Source organism: Somniosus microcephalus, chromosome 12 (genome assembly GCF_052327205.1).
Source record: "Somniosus microcephalus isolate GS21.2 chromosome 12, FLI_Smic_1.0, whole genome shotgun sequence".
Lineage (NCBI taxonomy): Eukaryota > Metazoa > Chordata > Chondrichthyes > Squaliformes > Somniosidae > Somniosus > Somniosus microcephalus.
This window is the reverse complement of record NC_140998.1, coordinates 213004256-213023686: the sequence shown is the minus strand read 5'-3', so window position 1 is coordinate 213023686 and position 19431 is coordinate 213004256. Positions and strand designations below refer to the sequence as shown.

The window sequence follows — 19431 nt, the reverse complement described above, 5'->3', positions numbered from 1 at the left end:
AATTGCAGGGCTACGGGGAAAGGGCGGGGGAGTGGGACTAGCTGAAATGGTCTTGCAGAGAGCCGGCACGGGCTCGACGGGCCGAATGGCCTCCTTCTGTACTGTAACCATTCTATGATCCTGATGATATTGCCCTCCTCTGGCTGGGATCTGCAAAGCACTCCCTCAAACTCAGCAAACCCAACTCCAAAAAGGAATGACCCCATCACAGGATAAACACGATCCATTCTTCCCCCTCTCTCCCCACAAAGAGTCACAGATGTCCTCAGCATAATTCATGACCTCCAGTCGGATGACCTACATGTTGTAACAGTCCACAGAATGGAAAAGACATATATATATATGTACAAATAATATAATACAGCTACATTCAATACATAGATACATAGAAGATAGGAGCAGGAGTAGGCCATTCGGCCCCTCGAGCCTGCTCCGCCATTCAATGAGATCATGGCTGATCATCCAAATTCAGTACCCTGTCCCTGCTTTCTCCCCATATCCCTTGATCCCTTTAGCCTTAAGAAATATATCTAACTCCTTCTTGAATATATTTAATGAATTGGCCTCAACTGCCTTCTGTGGTAGTGAATTCCACAGGTTCACCACTCTCTGGGTGAAGAAATTCCTCCTCATCTCAGTCCTAAATGGCATACCCCTTATCCTTAGACTGTGACCCCTGGTTCTGGACTCCCCGACCATCGGGAACATCCTTCCTGCATCTAGTCTGTCTAGTCCTGTTAGAATCCCTCTGCATGTGAGCACACTTCAATAGGGAAGGCTTCGGAACTCTAGGTTAGCCTCCTGTTCAACCGAGGCTTGCTTCTCGTGTGGGCCTTCATCTCTCCCATTCCCCCCCCCACCCCCAATCAACCCTTCCAATCTGATTAAATGCTCCCGGTTTCGTGCAATAGCACCCTCCAGGATTGGGCCCCTTGGAGTCTCCCAGGAATTGGCCCCGGAGTCTCTCCGGGGAGATGAAAGTTTGATCTCCCAGAGAGACTGGTAGGAGCAAACAGGAGGAAATTGTTGTCTTTTTCACCTCCGTTAAACCCTTCCGTCGACTTGTTGTCACGATATTGGAGATCGGTGGGGTAGGAGTGGGGGGGGGGGGCAGGGGAGGGCTAAGGCGGCAATTTGACCCACAGGCCAGGAATGGTCGGGTTCACGGACAGCCTGTCTGCTTTGGCCGCGGGGAGGCGTGGACTGGTGTGTCGGGCGACCAATTCGGGCGGGGGGATACCTCCCGCTACACGTCCAGAGTTGGCGAACCCTTGGAAGAAACGGAGATAGTGTTTAGCGCGGAGGGGGAAAGGGGTAAAGCAACACACGGTATCCCAGGACTCTCGCATGGGGTGGGGAGGTCACAGGATGGTCAGAGGCGGACAGTAGCTCAGCCAATCGTTGTTCCTGGCGTGCGGGCAAACGCCAGTTGGGTATTTGCACCTCACACTCACTCACACGCGGACACATGCCAACAGGAGTCACTAGACAGTGACTTGGAGCCAGGAACCCTGGCTGATGCCCCCTCCTCATCCCAAGGGGTGCTGAGGCCAACTGTAGCACCCTCCAGTCGCCACTCATGCCAAGAACACCACAACCGAGGGAGAAGGGGACTGATCCGAGGACCTCGCAGATTTTTCCGCGGTTTATGAACACACTCCGCCAAAGGCAAATGAGGCAGAAGAAGGTGAACCATTGCTGGAATTACCTCATCTTTAGACCCTTAAACATCAGAAATAGGAGCAAAAGTCGGCCATTCGGCCCCTCGAGCCTGCTCCGCCATTCAATAAGATCATGGCTGATCTTCTACCTCATCTCCACTTTCCCGCCCGATCCCCATATCCCTTGATTCCCTTAATATCCAAAAATCTATCGATCTCAGCCTTGAATATACTCAACGACTGAGCCTCCACAGCCCTCTGGGGCACAGAATTCCAAAGATTCACCGCCCTCTGAGTGAAGAAATTCCTCCTCATCTCAGTCCTCAATGGCCGACCCCTTATTCGGAGTCTGTGACCCCCGGTTCTAGACTCCCCAGCCAGGGGGAAACATCCTCCCTGCATCTACCCTGTCAAGCCCTGTCAGAATTTTGTATGTTTCGATGAGATCACCTCTCATTCTTCTAAACTCTAGAGAATATAGGTCTAGTCTACTCAATCTCTCCTCATAGGACAATCCCCCCATCCCAGGAACCAGTCTGGTGAACCTTCGTTGCACTCCCTCTATGGCAAGTATATCCTTCCTTAGGTAAGGAGACCAAAACTGTCCACAATACTCCAGGTGTGGTCTCACCAGGGCCCTATAGAATTGCAGCAAGACGTCTTTACTCTTATACTCAAATCCTCTTGTAATAAAGGCCAACATCCCATTTGCTTTCCTAATTGCTTGCTGTACCTGCATGTTGACTTTCAGTGATTCGTGCACAAGGACACCCAGGTCCCTCTGAACACCAACATTTCCCAATCTCTCACCATTTAAAAAATACTCTGCTTTTCTATTTTTCCATCAAAGTGGAGAATATATTAAACTCAACATCGATCACATAAATTACAGGATAAAAGCAGCCATTCTTTGAACACCCCTTCACACACACATATATATACTGACCCTTTAATAACGGCCCTTTCAGAGTTACATATTTCACCTCAACTTCAATTAGCCACCACAATCCCACGGTACGCAGGGAGGGAGCTGTGGAGAATGAGGGGGCGAGGTGGCGATGTGTAGACCAGCCCTGGTTGAAAATTGGCCAACTGCAATGTTCAACGAGAAGACCTGTTGCACTTGGAGGTAGAACTGGGACCAGTGCATACACCATCACAGCAAAGACTGCAGTAGATGTACCAGAGTATTGCATCCACTCCCAGGGCAGGTACAGCACGGGTTAGAAACAGAGTAAAGCTCCCTCAACACTGTCCCATCAAACACTCCCAGGACAGGTACAGCACGGGTTAGATACAAAGTAAAGCTCCCTCTACACTGTCCCATTAAACACTCCCAGGGCAGATACAGCACGGGTTAGATACAGAGTAAAGCTCCCTCTACACTGTCCCATCAAACACTCCCAGGGCAGGTACAGCACGGGGTTAGATACAGAGTAAAGCTCCCTCTACACTGTCCCATCAAACACTCCCAGGACAGGTACAGCACGGGTTAGATACAAAGTAAAGCTCCCTCTACACTGTCCCATCAAACACTCCCAGGACAGGTACAGCACGGGTTAGATACAGAGTAAAGCTCCCTCTACACTGTCCCATCAAACACTCCCAGGGCAGGTACAGCACGGGGTTAGATACAGAGTAAAGCTCCCCCTACACTGTCCCATCAAACACTCCCAGGGCAGGTACAGCACGGGTTAGATACAGAGTAAAGCTCCCTCTACACTGTCCCATCAAACACTCCCAGGGCAGGTACAGCACGGGTTAGATACAAAGTAAAGCTCCCTCTACACTGTCCCATCAAACACTCCCAGGGCAGGTACAGCACGGGTTAGATACAGAGTAAAGCTCCCTCTACACTGTCCCATCAAACACTCCCAGGGCAGGTACAGCACGGGTTAGATACAGAGTAAAGCACCCTCTACACTGTCCCGTCAAACACTCCCAGGGCAGGTACAGCACGGGTTAGATACAGAGTAAAGCACCCTCTACACTGTCCCGTCAAACACTCCCAGGGCAGGGACAATGTGGATTGCCACCAACATATAAACACCCACCACCAGCACTGCCGATGGGCAGAAGTCTCACTAGAAAATGTGCAATTGGACAGTTACCACATTCAGGCTCCCGGTTTGCTACACAGGAAGCCAGTCAGTTAAAAACACATTTAAAAAAAGTCACGGTTAAACTGCAGACAACTTTCCTCCGTTGAATCTCGTAATGCTTTCTAGCAGCTTTGTAAAACAAAGAAGCGATTCGAATGGACCCAAGATTGCGTTAATCTTATACCATATCCCAAACGCAGCAGTTAGTCCGTCGCACCGTCCGAATAGCTGAGCCGGTTGTGTTCAAAAGGTTCAGACATTATGGGAGAGCTGAATTCATCCCCTTGTCCCGACTCTCATTTTAAGCTTTACAGCTGCCATCTTGAGTGTACCAGCATTGGTTTTAACAATGGACGCCGACGGGGTTTTGTAACTGCCATCTTGAGTGTACCGGCATTGATCCAGGCAGTTGTCCAACAATGGCAGCCACCAACTTGAGTGTACCAGCTCCAATATGTGCCACCTGTGGCTCTGCAGCCACCATCTTGAGCGTACCAGCTCCAATATGTGCCATCAGTGGCTCTAAAGCCGCCATATTGAGTGTACCAGCTCCAATGTGTGCCATCTGTGGCTCTGCAGCCGCCATCTTGAGCGTACCAGCTCCAATATGTGCCATCAGTGGCTCTAAAGCCGCCATCTTGAATGTACCAGCTCCAATATGTGCCATCAGTGGCTCTGCAGCTGCCATCTTGAGTGTACCAGCTCCAATATGTGCCATCAGTGGCTCTGCAGCTGCCATCTTGAGTGTACCAGCTCCAATATGTGCCATCAGTGGCTCTGCAGCTGCCATCTTGAGCATAGCAGCTCCAATATGTGCCATCAGTGGCTCTAAAGCCACTATCTTGAGCATACCAGCTGTAATATGGACATCAGTGGCTCTAAAGCCACCATCTTGAATGTACCAGCTGCAATATGTGCCATCAGTGGCTCTGCCGCCACCATCTTGAGCGTACCAGCTGTAATATGGGCACCAGTGCCTCTGAAGCCACCATCTTGAGCGTACCAGCACCCAATTTCAGAGAGACGGCGAGCCTTGTGTGAAGGGACGTTCCTCACGAACTTCTATAAACATCTGAATGGGCCCAGACCTGGATTTATTAAGTCCAAAACACATTCACCGCGGTAATTCGAGCTTCGTGCATTTAAAAACACACAACTGAGTTTTAAAAAAAAAAAACAGCATCTTCATGTTTGAATAGATAAGTAAAACAATCTGAGGCTCTGATGAGCTGGCACGGAGTGGTCATTGCAGGCCGAGGCGGGTTCGCACTGAAGGATGGTCCCGAGGCCTCAAGTTATTCCCCTCAAATCACCCCGGACGACAAAAGTCCTTTAAAACCGAACGCTCCGCTCCACTGCAGTAAGGATCACTTCCATCCAAATCCTCAAGGCCACATCAGTGGGAGCCACCATATAGAAGAGTCGCTCATAGGTCTTCAAGCAGAAGGTCAGAGGTGGGTTCGGACTCTGTGGGGCAGAACAAAAAAAAAAACAGGGAATGAAACCGATTGGGGTTGTATGCCCTGAACTAGGAGACGATAAAGGTGTCCTCGCACAGAGAGTTAACATGCAGGTACAGCAAGCAATTAGGAAGATGAATGGCATGTTGGCCTTTATTGCAAGGGGTTGGAGTATACGAGTAAGGAAGTCTTATTACAATTGTACAGGGCCTTGGTGAGACCACACCTGGAGTACTGTGCACAGTTCTGGTCTCCTTATCTGAGGAAGGATATACTTGCCTTGGAGGCGGTGCAACGAAGGTTCACTAGATTGATTCCTGGGATGAGGGGGCTGTCCTATGAGGAGAGATTATGTAGAATGGGCCGATACTCTCTGGAGTTTAGAAGAATGAGAGGTGATCTCATTGAAACCTACAAGATTCTGAGGGGGGTTGACAGGGTAGATGCTGAGAGGCTGTTTCCCCGGGCTGGAGTGTCTAGAACCAGGGGTCACAGTCTCGGGATAAGGGGTTGGCCATTTAGGACTGAGATGAGGAGAAACTTCTTCACTCAGGAGGGCGGTGAATCTTTGGAATTCTCTACCCCAGAGGGCTGTGGGGGCTCAGTCGTTGAGTACATTCAAGGCTGAGATCGAGAGATTTTTTTTTACTCTAGGGGAATCAAGGGATAGGGCGGGAAAGTGGAGATGAGGTCGATGATCAGCCATGATCTCATTGAATGGCGGAGCAGGCTCGAGGGGCCGAATGGCCGACTCCTGCTCCTATTTCTTATGTTCTTATAACCAGACCATATAGAGAATTTATATCCTACGTACTCTTTCTCTGTTCTTCATCCTCGCAGTGTTGAGGCTGCATCAACTCCAACTTATTCTCAGCCAGGACTGCTGAAACTCCTCCACAGGAATCAGTGCTGGGGCCTCAACTATTTACAACCTACATTAATAACTTGGATGAAGGGACCGAGTGTAATGTAGCCAAATTTGCTGATGATACAAAGATAGGTGGGTTAGCAAGTTGTGAGGAGGACACAGAGTCTGCAAAGGGATATAGACAGGCTAAGTGAGTGGGCAAGAATCTGGCAGATGGAGTATAATGTGGGAAAGTGCGAGGTTATCCACTTTGGAAGGAAGAATGAAAAAGAAAATTATTATTTAAATGGAGAGAGACTACATGATGCTGCAGTACAGAGGGATCCGGGGGTCCTCGTACATGAATCACAAAAAGTCAGCATGCAAGTACAGCAAGTAATTAGGAAGGCAAATGGAATGTTGGCCTTTATTGCAAAGGGGATGGAGTATAAAAGTAGGGAAGTCCTGCTCCAACTGTACAGGGCGCTGGTGAGACCACACCTGGAGTACTGCGTACAGTTTTGGTCTCCTTATTTAAGGAAGAAACATAGAAGATAGCAGCAGGAGTAGGCCATTCGGCCCCTCGAGCCTGTTCTGCCATTTAATGAGATCATGGCTGATCATGGAAATTCAGTACCCTGTCCCTGCTTTCTCCCCATATCCCTTGATCCCTTTAGCCTTAAGAAATATATCCAACTCCCTCTTGAATATATTTAATGAATTGGCCTCAACTGCCTTGTGTGGTAGAGAATTCCACAGGTTCACCACTCTCTGGGTGAAGAAATTCCTCCTCATCTCTGTCCTAAATGGGTTACCCCTTATCCTTAGACTGTGACCCCTGGTTCTGGACTCCCCGGTCATCGGGAACATCCTTCCTGCATCTAGTCTGTCCAGTCCTGACAGAATTTTATAAGTTTCAATGAGATCCCCTCTCATTCTTCTAAACTCCAGCGAATATAAGCCCAATCGACCCAATCTCTCCTCATACGTCATTCCTGCCATCCCAGGTATCAGCCTGGTGAATCTTCGCTGCACTCCCTCCATGGCAAGAACATCCTTCCTCAGATAAGGCGACCAAAACTGCACACAATACTCAAGGTGTGGTCTCACCAAGGCCCTGTACAACTGCAGCAAGACATACTTGCATTGGAGGCAGTGTAGAGAAGGTTCACGAGGTTGAATCCTGAGATGAAGAGGTTGTCTTATGACGAAAGTTTGAGCCTATACTCATTGGAGTTTAGAAGAATGAGAGGTGATCTTATTGAAACAGATAGGGCTAAAAATTCGGTGGCGCCGCGTTTGGGGCGCCAAGCTCACCTGGGCACCGGAAATCCCGCCCCGGAAGGAGCCAGGAGCGCGAGCCCGATATTCAGTTTGAGCGCCCCAAGAGGGACGCGGGGCGCTGCTCGAGGCGCCACGCATCCCTCTTGGGGCGCTAAAACTGAATATCGCAGCGCAACGTGTCGCAGCGCCACACGCTGTGGCACGGCGTGCTGCGGTACTGCAGGCCTTCCCTTCTTAAAGGGGAGGGGCCTTCACCAGCGCGATCACCGATCGCGAGTGCCGGCAAAAGCGCCCAGCACCGAGGAGAAGTGCCGGGCTCTCGGGACACAGCCGGCACTGCCCGGGGGATCAGGAGGCCGGGGAGGGCGGCGCAAGGAGGTGCTGGCAGGCGGCCACCGAAAAAAATTGCCGCCCCACACCTCCCCTTTAATTAGCGCCGCTACCACCACAGGTAGGTCCCCCTGAACCGGTCGCGATTTGCGACCGGCACTACAGGAGCGGGGTGTGACCCAATATCGCGTTTGGGGTGGTAGCGGGGCGCTGCGCACACCAATGACATCATCGGTGGCGGCGCAGCGCTACAGGCTAACGCCGCCATTAGCGCCCCGCTAAATTTCGCAGGAGGCATGGCCAGTGGCGCTAAAGCCACTGAGTGCCCTCTTTAGGCGCTAACTGGTGGCGCAGCCCACCGAATTTCTAGGCCATAAGATTCTGAGGGGGCTCGACAGGGTAGATGCTGAGAGGATGTTTCCCCTCGTGGGTGAATCTAGAACTAGGGGGCATAGTTTCAGAATAAGGGGTCACCCATTTAAGACGGAGATGAGGAGGAATTTCTTCCCTCAGAGGGTTGTGAATCTTTGGAATTCTCTACCCCGGAGAGCTGTGGAGGCGGAGTCATTGAATATATTTAAGGTGGAGATAGACAGATATTTGAACTACATGGGAGTCAAGGGTTATGGGGAGCGGGCGGGGAAGTGGAGTTGAGGCCAAGATCAGATCAGCCATGATCTCACTGAATGGCGGAGCAGGCTCGAGGGGCCGAATGGCCAACTCCTGCACCTGTTTATGTTCTCATGTTCCTCCCACCACGATCCCAAACAGAGCATCTTCAGACCATGCCTCTGCTCATACTTCAACCTGCTGTGGCCCTCTGAATAATCATCAAAATGGATTCCCTCCCAACTAAAGCAGCAGTGCACCAACATCCTACCTTAGGGGCGCTCCGCAAGTGGTCAAAGTAGACCTCTTCGATGGCCTGGAAATAGATGACTCCTTTAAGCTTAGTCTCCTCTTTATCTAGAGATGGAATGCCAACAGAGTCATTGACGACCAATAGCACAACACCTGAAACATTCACTCCCTCCACCACCGGCGCACCGTGGCTGCAGTGTGTACCATCTACAAGATGCACTGCAGCAACTCGCCAAGGCTTCTTCGGCAGCACCTCCCAAACCCGCGACCTCTTCCACCTAGAGGGACAAGGGCAGCCGCCGCACGGGAACACCACCACCTCCAAGTTCCCCTCCAAGTCACACACCATCCTGACTTGGAGATATATCGGCCGATCCTTCATCGTCGCTGGGTCAAAATCCTGGAACTTCCCTCCCCAACAGCACTGTGGGGGGCACCTTCACCACACGGACTGCAGCGGTTCAAGAAGGTGGCTCACCACCACCTTCTCAAGGGGCAATTAGGGATGGGCAATAAATGCTGGCCTTGCCAGTGACGCCCACATCCCGAGAATGAATAAATTTTATAAATTATACAGAGCCTTTAACGTAGTAAAACGTCCCAAGATGCTTCACAGGAGCGATTATCGAACATAATTTGACACCGAGCCACATCAGGAGATATTAGGACAGGCGATCAAAAGCTGGGTCACAGAGGTCGGTTTTAAGGAGCGTCTTAAAGGAGGAGAGAGAGGCGGAGAGGTTTAGGGAGGGAATTCCAGAGCTCGGGGCCCACGCGGCTGAAGGCACGGCCGCCAATGGTGGAGCGATGGAAATCGGGGATGCACAAGAGGCCAGAATTGGAGGAGCGCAGAGATCTGGGAGGGTTGTAGGGCCTGGATGAGGTTACAGACATAGGGAGGGTTCTAGGGGGTTGGAGGAGGTTACAGGGATAGGGAAGGTTGTAGGGGCTGGAGGAGGTTACAGAGATAGGGAGGGTTGTAGGGTCTGGAGGAGGGTGCAGAGTTAGGGAGGGTTGTAGGGGGCTGGAGGAGGTTACAGAGATAGGGAGGGGTGTAGGGGCTGGAGGAGGTTACAGAGATAGGGAGGGTTGTAGGGGCTGAAGGAGGTTACAGAGATAGGGAGGGGTGTAGGAGCTGGAGGAGGTTACAGAGATAGGGAGTGTTGTAGGGGCTGGAGGAGGGCACAGAGATAGGGAGGGGTGTAGGGGCTGGAGGAGATTACTGAGATAGGGAGGGTTGTAGGGGCTGGAGGAGGTTACAGCGATAGGGAGGGTTGTAGGGGCTGGAGGAGGGTACAGAGATAGGGAGGGTTGTAGGGGCTGGAGGAGGTTACAGAGATAGGGAGGGTTGTAGGGCTGGAGGAGGTTACAGAGTTAGGGAGGGTTGTAGGGGCTGGAGGAGGTTACAGAGATAGGGAGGGTTGTAGGGGCTGGAGGAGGGTACAGAGATAGGGAGGGTTGTAGGGGCTGGAGGAGGTTACAGAGGTAGGGAGGGTTGTAGGGCTGGAGGAGGTTACAGAGATAGGGAGGGTTGTAGGGGCTGGAGGAGGTTACAGAGATAGGGAGGGTTGTAGGGGCTGGAGGAGGTTACAGAGACAGGGAGGGTTGTAGGGGCTGGAGGAGGTTACAGAGATAGGGAGGGTTGTAGGGGCTGGAGGAGGGTACAGAGATAGGGAGGGGTGTAGGGGCTGGAGGAGGTTACTGAGATAGGGAGGGTTGCAGGGGCTGGAGGAGGTTACAGCGATAGGGAGGTTTGTAGGGGCTGGAGGAGGTTACAGAGATAGGGAGGGTTGTAGTGGCTGGAGGAGGTTACAGAGATAAGGAGGGTTGTAGGGCTGGAGGAGGTTACAGAGATAGGGAGGGTTGTAGGGGCTGGAGGAGGTTACAGAGATAGGGAGGGTTGTAGGGGCTGGAGGTGGTTACAGAGATAGGGGAGGTGGTTACAGAGATAGGGAGGGTTGTAGGGGCTGGAGGAGGTTACAGAGATAGGAAGGGTTGTAGGCGCTGGAGGGGGTTACAGAGATAGGGAGGGTTGTAGGGGCTGGAGGTGGTTATAGAGATAGTGAGGGTTGTAGGGGCTGGAGGAGGTTACAGAGATAGGGAGTGTTTTAGGGGTTGGAGGAGGTTACAGAGATAGGGAGGGTTGTAGGGGCTGGAGGAGGTTACAGAGATAGGGAGGGTTGTAGGGGCTGGAGGAGGTTACAGAGATAGGGAGGGTTGTAGGGCTGGAGGAGGTTACAGAGATAGGGAGGGTTGTAGGGGCTGGAGGAGGTTACAGAGATAGGGAGGGTTGTAGGGGCTGGAGGTGGTTACAGAGATAGGGGAGGTGGTTACAGAGATAGGGAGGGTTGTAGGGGCTGGAGGAGGTTACAGAGATAGGAAGGGTTGTAGGCGCTGGAGGGGGTTACAGAGATAGGGAGGGTTGTAGGGGCTGGAGGAGGTTATAGAGATAGTGAGGGTTGTAGGGGCTGGAGGAGGTTACAGAGATAGGGAGGGTTGTAGGGGCTGGAGGAGGTTACAGAGATAGGGAGTGTTTTAGGGGTTGGAGGAGGTTACAGAGATAGGGAGGGTTGTAGGGGCTGGAGGAGGTTACAGAGATAGGGAGGGTTGTAGGCGCTGGAGGAGGTTACAGAGATAGGGAGGGTTGTAGGGGCTGGAGGAGGTTACAGAGATAGGGAGGGTTGTAGGCGCTGGAGGAGGTTACAGAGATAGGGAGGGTTGTAGGGGGCTGGAGGGTACAGAGATAGGGAGGGTTGTAGGGGCTGGAGGTGGTTACAGAGATAGGGAGGGTTGTAGGGGCTGGAGGAGGTTACAGAGATAGGGAGGCTTGTAAGGGCTGGAGGAGGTTACAGAGATAGGGAGGGTTGTAGGGGCTGGAGGAGGTTACAGAGATAGGGAGGGTTGTAGGGGCTGGATGTGGTTACAGAGATAGGGGAGGTGGTTACAGAGATAGAGAGGGTTGTAGGGGCTGGAGGAGGTTACAGAGATAGGGAGGGTTTTAGGGGTTGGAGGAGGTTACAGAGATAGGGAGGGTTGTAGGGGCTGGAGGAGGTTACAGAGATAGGGAGGGTTGTAGGCGCTGGAGGAGGTTACAGAGATAGGGAGGGTTGTAGGGGGCTGGAGGTTACAGAGATAGGGAGGGTTGTAGGGGCTGCAGGTGGTTACAGAGATAGGGAGGGTTGTCGGGGCTGGAGGAGGTTACAGAGATAGGGAGGCTTGTAGGGGCTGGAGGAGGTTACAGAGATAGGGAGGGTTGTAGGGGCTGGAGGAGGTTACAGAGATAGGGAGTGTTGTAGGGGCTGGAGGACGTTACAGAGATAGGGAGGGTTGTAGGGGTTGGAGGAGGTTACAGAGATAGGGACGGTTATCAGCGAGCAACATGGGGGTGATGGGTGAGCGGGACTTGCGCGAGTTAGGACACGTGGCAGCGGAGCTGGGATGAACTGAAGTTTGCGGAGGGTTGGAAGATGGGAGAGCGTTGGAGTAGTCAAAGTGCGGAGGTTACAAAGGCACGGATGTGGGTTCCGGCAGCTGATGGGCTGAGGCGGGGTGGAGGAATTGTGCGATATTGCCAGGTTAACGAGCGCGGTTTCAATCGCTGGGATGCGTTTTATTCACTGAACTCAAAACAGGACAATAGGGGCCTCCACATTCTTGGGCTGGGGGGGTGGTGGGGCAGTGGATGTGGATGGGCGAGCCCAGCCAGGATTCCTACTTCCCAAATTCCTGCTAGGAGGAGTGTGTGGACATCTGGCTTGGCTGGGATTACTCCCAGTGTCAAACACTGAGGAGGACTGCAACAAGTTACAGGAGGACATGAATAAACTTGCAGAGTGGGCATATAATTGGCAAATGAAGTACATCGCCGATAAATGTGGATATTACATTTGAGTAGGAGCAATAGGGAGGTCACTTATCACTTGGAGAGTGCGAGTCTGGGTGGGGTAGGGGAACAAAGGGATCTTGGAGGGTGCGAGTCTGGGTGGGGTAGAGGGACAAAGGGATCTCGGAGGGTGCGAGTCTGGGTGGGGTAGAGGAACAAGGGGATCTCGGAGGGTGCGAGTCTGGGTGGGGTAGAGGAACAAGGGGATCTCGGAGGGTGCGAGTCTGGGTGGGGTAGAGGAACAAAGGGATCTCGGAGGGTGCGAGTCTGGGTGGGGTAGAGGAACAAAGGGATCTCGGAGGGTGCGAGTCTGGGTGGGGTAGAGGGACAAAGGGATCTCGGAGGGTGCGAGTCTGGGTGGGGTAGAGGAACAAAGGGATCTCGGAGGGTGCGAGTCTGGGTGGGGTAGAGGAACAAGGGGATCTCGGAGGGTGCGAGTCTGGGTGGGGTAGAGGAACAAGGGGATCTCGGAGGGTGCGAGTCTGGGTGGGGTAGAGGGACAAAGGGATCTCGGAGGGTGCGAGTCTGGGTGGGGTAGAGGGACAAAGGGATCTCGGAGGGTGCGAGTCTGGGTGGGGTAGAGGAACAAAGGGATCTCGGAGGGTGCGAGTCTGGGTGGGGTAGAGGGACAAGGGGATCGCGGAGGGTGCGAGTCTGGGTGGGGTAGAGGGACAAGGGGATCTCGGAGGGTGCGAGTCTGGGTGGGGTAGAGGAACAAAAGGATCTCGGAGTACAGATACACAAATCACTAAAAGTTGCGACACAGGTTCTCAAGGCCATAAAAAAAGCAAACCAAGCACTAGGGTTTATTTCTAGAGGGATAGAATTGAAAAGTAGGGAAGTTATGCTAAACCTGTATCGAACCTTGGTTAGACCACACTTGGAGCACTGTGTACAGTTCTGGTCGCCATATTATAAAAAGGATATAGAGGCACTGGAGAGGGTGCAGAGAAGATTTACAAGGATGATACCAGAAATGCGAGGGTACACCTATCAGGAATGGATGAACAGGCTGGGTCTCTTCTGTTGAAAAGAGAAGGCAGAGGGGTGACCTAATAGAGGTCTTTAAAATGATGAAAGGTTTTGATCGAGTGGATACAGAGAGAATGTTTCCACTTGTGGGGAAGAGCATAACTAGAGGCCGTCAACAGAAGATAGTCACCAAGAAATCCAATAGGGAATTCAGGAGAAACTTTACCCAGAGAGTGGTGAGAATGTGGAACTCGCTACCACAGGGAGTGGTTGAAGCGAATAGTATCGATGCATTTAAGGGGAGGCTGGACAAGCACAGGAGCGAGAAGGGAATAGAGGGTTACGCTGATAGATTGAGATGAGGAAAGACGGGAGGAGGCTCGAGTGGAGCATAAACGCCGGCATGGACTGGTTGGGCCGAATGGCCTGTTTCTGTGCCGTATATCCTGTGTTATCCGATGATATGAATAGCTCCAGCTAATAGGCTCACCTCGGAGAGTCAGAGAAACTGGCCAGGGCTCCTTCTTATGCTCGCTATCGAGTTACTCTCTGCTCAGGGGGAAATGGTGAAGGGGGGGGAGGGGTGGAGGGAGGAGAAAGATACAAAGACTATAGGGTGATGATCAGATCAGGTTGTGATGCCACTGTGGTCAAATAGCTAGTCGATTGAGAAACGAAATTGTAAACAAACAAAGAACATGCATTTCTCCAGCACCTTTCACCACCTCAGTACGTCCTAACGTGCTTCACGGCCAATAAAGTACTTTTTAAAAAGTGTGGTCACTGTTGTAATGTAGGAAACGCGGCAGCCAATTTGCGCACAGCAAGCTCCCACAAACAGCAATATGATAATGACCAGATCATCTGTTTTTATTAGTGCTGTTGGTTGAGGGATAAATATTGACCCCAGGACAGCAGGGAAAACTCCCCCCTGCTCTTCTTCCAAACAGTGCCGTGGGATCTTATACATCCACCTGAGAGGGCAGACGGGGCCTCGGTTTAACGTCTCATCCGAAAGACGGCACCTGAGACAGTGCAGCGCTCCCTCAGTACTGCCCCTCCGACAGTGCGGTGCTCCCTCAGTACCGCCCCTCCGACAGTGCGGCGCTCCCTCAGTACTGCCCCTCCGACAGTGCGGCGCTCCCTCAGTACTGCCCCTCCGACAGTGCGGCGCTCCCTCAGTACCGCCCCTCCGACAGTGCAGCGCTCCCTCAGTACTGCCCCTCCGACAGTGCAGCGCTCCCTCAGTACTGCCCCTCCGACAGTGTGGCGCGCCCTCAGTACTGCCCCTCCGCCAGTGCAGCGCTCCCTCAGTACTGCCCCTCCGACAGTGCAGCGCTCCCTCAGTACTGCCCCTCCGACAGTGCAGCGCTCCCTCAGTACTGCCCCTCCGACAGTGCAGCGCTCCCTCAGTACTGCCCCTCCGACAGTGCAGCGCTCCCTCAGTACTGCCCCTCCGACAGTGCGGCGCTCCCTCAGTACCGCCCCTCCGACAGTGCGGCGCTCCCTCAGTACCGCCCCTCCGACAGTGCGGCGCTTCCTCAGTACTGCCCCTCCGACAGTGCGGTGCTCCCTCAGTACTGACCCCCCGACATGCGGCGCTCCCTCAGTACTGCCCCTCCGACAGTGCGGCGCTCCCTCAGTACCGCCCCTCCAACTGTGCGGCGCTCCCTCAGTACTGCCCGCCAGTCTAGAAGCACATACCTGCGAAGTACGCCAAACGCCTCTGGCCACCGTCGAAAACGAACCACCGTTTCTTCCAGGTCTTGATGCGGCCACCCATCTTCGTGAGGAACCCCCGGCATGTCCTCCCCGTCACCGTCAGGTGCTGGCACGCCTCCACGCCGTGACCGGAAGCTTTTACGTGGGAGCGCAGGTCGAAGGTAGTCTTAATGTTTGGCGTCCGGTGAACCCTGTGGGCCTTCAGTTCAGACAGAGAGAGAGACAGAGAGAGAGAGAGAGTGAGCGAGAGAGAGACAGAGAGAGAGACAGAGAGAGAGACAGAGAGAGAGACAGAGGGAGAGAGAGAGAGAGAGAGAGAGAGAGAGACAGAGAGAGAGAGAGAGAGACAGGGACAGAGAGACAGAGAGAGAGAGAGAGAGTTTACAAAAGGGCATGGGGTAAATCCTGTAATTGAAATAAACCGAAGCAACAACAGTGTACATTTACCCAGCACCTTTAACATAGTAAAACGTCCCAAGGTGCTTCACAGGAGCGTTAATCAGACAAGATTTGACACCGAGCCACATAAGGAGATATTAGGACAGGCGACCAAAAGCTGGGCCAAAGAGGTCGGTTTTAAGGAGCGTCTTAAAGGAGGAGAGAGAGGCGGAGAGGTTTAGGGAGGGAATTCCAGAGCTTGGGGCCCAGGCAGCTGAAGGCACGGCCGCCAATGGTGGAGCGATGGAAATCGAGGGTTCGCAAGGAGGAGTGAAGCGATCACGGAGGGTTGTAGGGGGCTGGAGGAGGTTACAGAGATAGGGAGGGTAGTCGGGGCTGGAGGAGGTTACAGAGATAGGGAGGGTTGTAGGGGGCTGGAGGAGGTTACAGAGATAGGGAGGGTTGTAGGGGGCTGGAGGAGGTTACAGAGATAGGGAGGGTTGTAGGGGCTGGAGGAGGTTACAGAGATAGGGAGGGTTGTAGGGGCTGGAGGAGGTTACAGAGACAGGGAGGGTTGTCGGGGCTGGAGGAGGTTACAGAGATAGGGAGGGTTGTCGGGGCTGGAGGAGGTCACAGAGATAGGGAGGGTTGTAAGGGCTGGAGGAGGTTACAGAGATAGGGAGGGTTGTAGGGGCTGAAGGAGGTTACAGAGATAAAGAGAGTTGTAAGGGCTGGAGGAGGTTACAGAGATAGGGAGGGTTGTAGGGGGCTGGAGGAGGTTACAGAGATAGGGAGGGTTGTAGGGGGCTGGAGGAGGTTACAGAGATAGGGAGGGTTGTAGTGTAAGAATTCGCAATAATTTACAGTTCTGAAGATTAATTTTTTTGATTAAAGAATCCCTGGGCGTTGTGCTTTTAAATTTCTAGGGATAAAAATGGCTGTCACCACATGGCCGAAGACAAAGGACAATGCTTTGTTTACAAAGCAGTTGAATGCTATTAGCATTTGTTTGTATATCGAGTGGATACATCTAAACTGCAGAAGAGACTTTGGGATCTTGAATGGGAACCGTTTAAGAACTGAATGGGTTTAAATCACTTAGCATTCTGGACAATAGAGCAGTTGTATTTCCCTTTTGTTTCAGCCCAGGGAGCTCCGGAAGACACAGTAACCCAGTCCAACCACTCCGAGTTAGCCAATCACAGCTTTCTCTTGTGTATTGGAACCTTTGGGTGGGAATTTTGCACACAGCCCTGGCAGGGCAGAACAGCAGGAGCGCACCAGGTATATAAGATAGCTGCTGAGAAGCTATCACTCTCTTTTCACTTCGCTGGACCACATGCGAGCAGGGTTTCTGACTCCTCAACAGAGCTACCTATTAAGGAGTTTGGGGGATGGTAATTTAAGGGGATATTGCCAAGATTGTTTAATCAACATTGTAGTCACTTACCCCTCGTTTTTACCATCTGCCTTACCCCATTTAAGCAATTTTACTGTAATTTTGATTATAGTTTCTCTTAGTTAATAAAACTTGAATTTCTCTCAACCAAACCACGTGTCTGTTTTAATATCAATAATCATAAGTCCTGCAGTCAGAACTGGAAGGTGGGGTAGCGATTTGAAACCGCGGTTTTAAAATTGGTTTATTTGGAATTGGTCAGAGTGCAGGCATAGGCTGCAGACCAGGAAAATTACCTTAAATCAGTTAAAAGATGCCCCCCTACAGTAGCGGCTGGAGGAGGTTACAGAGATAGGGAGGGTTGTAGGGGCTGGAGGAGGTTACAGAGATAGGGAGGGTTGTAGGGGCTGGAGGAGGTTACAGAGATAGGGAGGGTTGTAGGGGCTGGAGGAGGTTACAGAGATAGGGAGGGTTGTAGGGGGCTGGAAGAGGTTACAGAGATAGGGAGGGCTGTAGTGGGCTGTAGGAGGTTACAGAGATAGGGAGGGTTGTAGGGGCTGGAGGAGGTTACAGAGATAGGGAGGGCTGTAGTGGGCTGGAGGAGGTTACAGAGATAGGGGTGTTGTAGGGGCTGGAGGAGGTTACAGAGATAGGGAGGGTTGTAAGGGCTGGAGGAGGTTACAGAGATAGGGAGGGTTGTCGGGGCTGGAGGAGGTTACAGAGATAGGGAGGGTTGTAAGGGCTGGAGGAGGTTACAGAGATAGGGAGGGTTGTAGGGGCTGGAGGAGGTTACAGAGATAGGGAGGGTTGTAGAGGCTGGAGGAGGTTACAGAGATCGGGAGGGTTGTAGGGGGCTGGAGGAGGTTACAGAGATAGGGAGGGTTGTAGGGGCTGGAGGAGGTTACAGAGATCGGGAGGGTTGTAGGGGGCTGGAGGAGGTTACAGAGATAGGGAGGGTTGTAGGGGCTGGAGGAGGTTACAGAGATAGGGAGGGTTGTAAGGGCTGGAGGAGGTTACAGAGATAGGGAGGGTGTAGGGGCTGGAGGAGGTTACAGAGATAGGGAGGGTTGTAGGGGCTGGAGGAGGTTACAGAGATCGGGAGGGTGTAGGGGCTGGAGGAGGTTACAGAGATAGGGGGGGTTGTAGGGGCTGGAGGAGGTTACAGAGATAGGGAGGGTTGTAGGGGCTGGAGGAGGTTACAGAGATAGGGAGGGTTGTAGGGCTGGAGGAGGTTACAGAGATAGGGAGGGTTGTAGGGGCTGGAGGAGGTTACCGAGATAGGGAGGGTTGTAGGGGCTGGAGGAGGTTACAGAGATGGGGAGGGTTGTAGGAGCTGGAGGAGGTTACAGAGATAGGAAGGGATGTAGGGGCTGGAGGAGGTTACAGAGATAGGGAGGTGGGCGAGGAGGCGGTGGAGAGATTTGAAAACAAGGATGAGAATTTTAAAAGCATGTTTTCTTAAGTCCTTGCGTACGGTACAGATATAGGAGAATGAGTTGAAACGCCATCTGGGATACAGGGGCTCACCGTCGAGATACCAGACAGTAAATGTCTAAAGATACCCCCAATACCACAACGTACCTCTGACTGAGCTGAGGGAGCTGATGGCTTGGGCTGGGGCTTGGACACCATGGGCACCCCATTCAACATCTTCTCTCCTTTCCGATCCTCCTCCAGTGCTCTCCTCTGTGCCTCCTGCAGGTAACCAGAACATTATTAAAAATTTATTCCTGGGATGTGGGCATCACTGGCAAGGCCAGCATTTATTGCCCATCCCTAATTGCCCCTTGAGAAGGTGGTGGAGTGCCGCCTTCTTGAACCGCTGCAGTCTGTGTGGTGAAGGTACTCCCACAGTGCTGTTAGGGAGGGAGTTCCAGGATTTTGACCCAGCGACGATGAAGGAACGGCCGATATATTTCCAAGTCAGGATGGTGTGTGACTTGGAGGGGAACTTGGAGGTGGTGGTGTTCCCATGCGCCTGCTGCCCTTGTCGTTCTAGGTGGAAGAGGTCGCGGGTTTGGGAGGTGCTGTTGAAGGAGCCTTGGCGAGTTGCTGCAGTGCATCTTGTAGATGGTACACACTGCAGCCACGGTGCGCCGGTGGTGGAGGGAGTGAATGTTTAAGGTGGTGGATGGGGTGCCGATCAAGCGGGGTTGCTTTGTCCTGGATGATGTCGAGCTTCTCGAGTGTTGTTGGGAGCTGCACTCATCCAGGCAAGTGGAGAGTATTCCATCACACTCCTGACTTGTGCCTTGTAGATGGTGGAAAGGCTTTGGGGAGTCAGGAGGTGAGACACTCGCCGCAGAATACCCAGCCTCAGACCTGCTCTTGTTGCCACAGTATTTATGTGGCTGGTCCAGTTAAGTTTCTGGTTAATGGTGACCCCCCCAGGATGTTGATGGTGGGGGATTCGGCGATGGTAATGCCATTGAATGTCAAGGGGAGGGGGTTAGACTCTCGCTTGTTGGAGGTTTGCACACAGCAAGCTCCCACAAACAGCAATGTGATAATGGCCAGATCACCTGTTTCAGT

General features: G+C 52.5%; 1 protein-coding gene across 1 annotated transcript in view; it reads right to left on the bottom strand.

Moving 5' to 3' along the window:
* Positions 1-3199: 3199 nt before the first annotated feature.
* Positions 3200-19431, bottom strand: part of LOC147110023 (pleckstrin homology-like domain family B member 2) — a 101955-nt gene continuing 85723 nt past the window's right edge. The window contains exons 12-15 of the mRNA XM_086002456.1: positions 18481-18594; positions 15105-15321; positions 8565-8650; positions 3200-5230 (exon numbers count right to left, since the gene is read on the bottom strand). Coding sequence (XP_085858582.1) covers positions 5096-5230; positions 8565-8650; positions 15105-15321; positions 18481-18594 — 552 coding nt within the window. The 3' untranslated portion in view covers positions 3200-5095. The remainder of the gene's footprint in view (positions 5231-8564; positions 8651-15104; positions 15322-18480; positions 18595-19431) is intronic.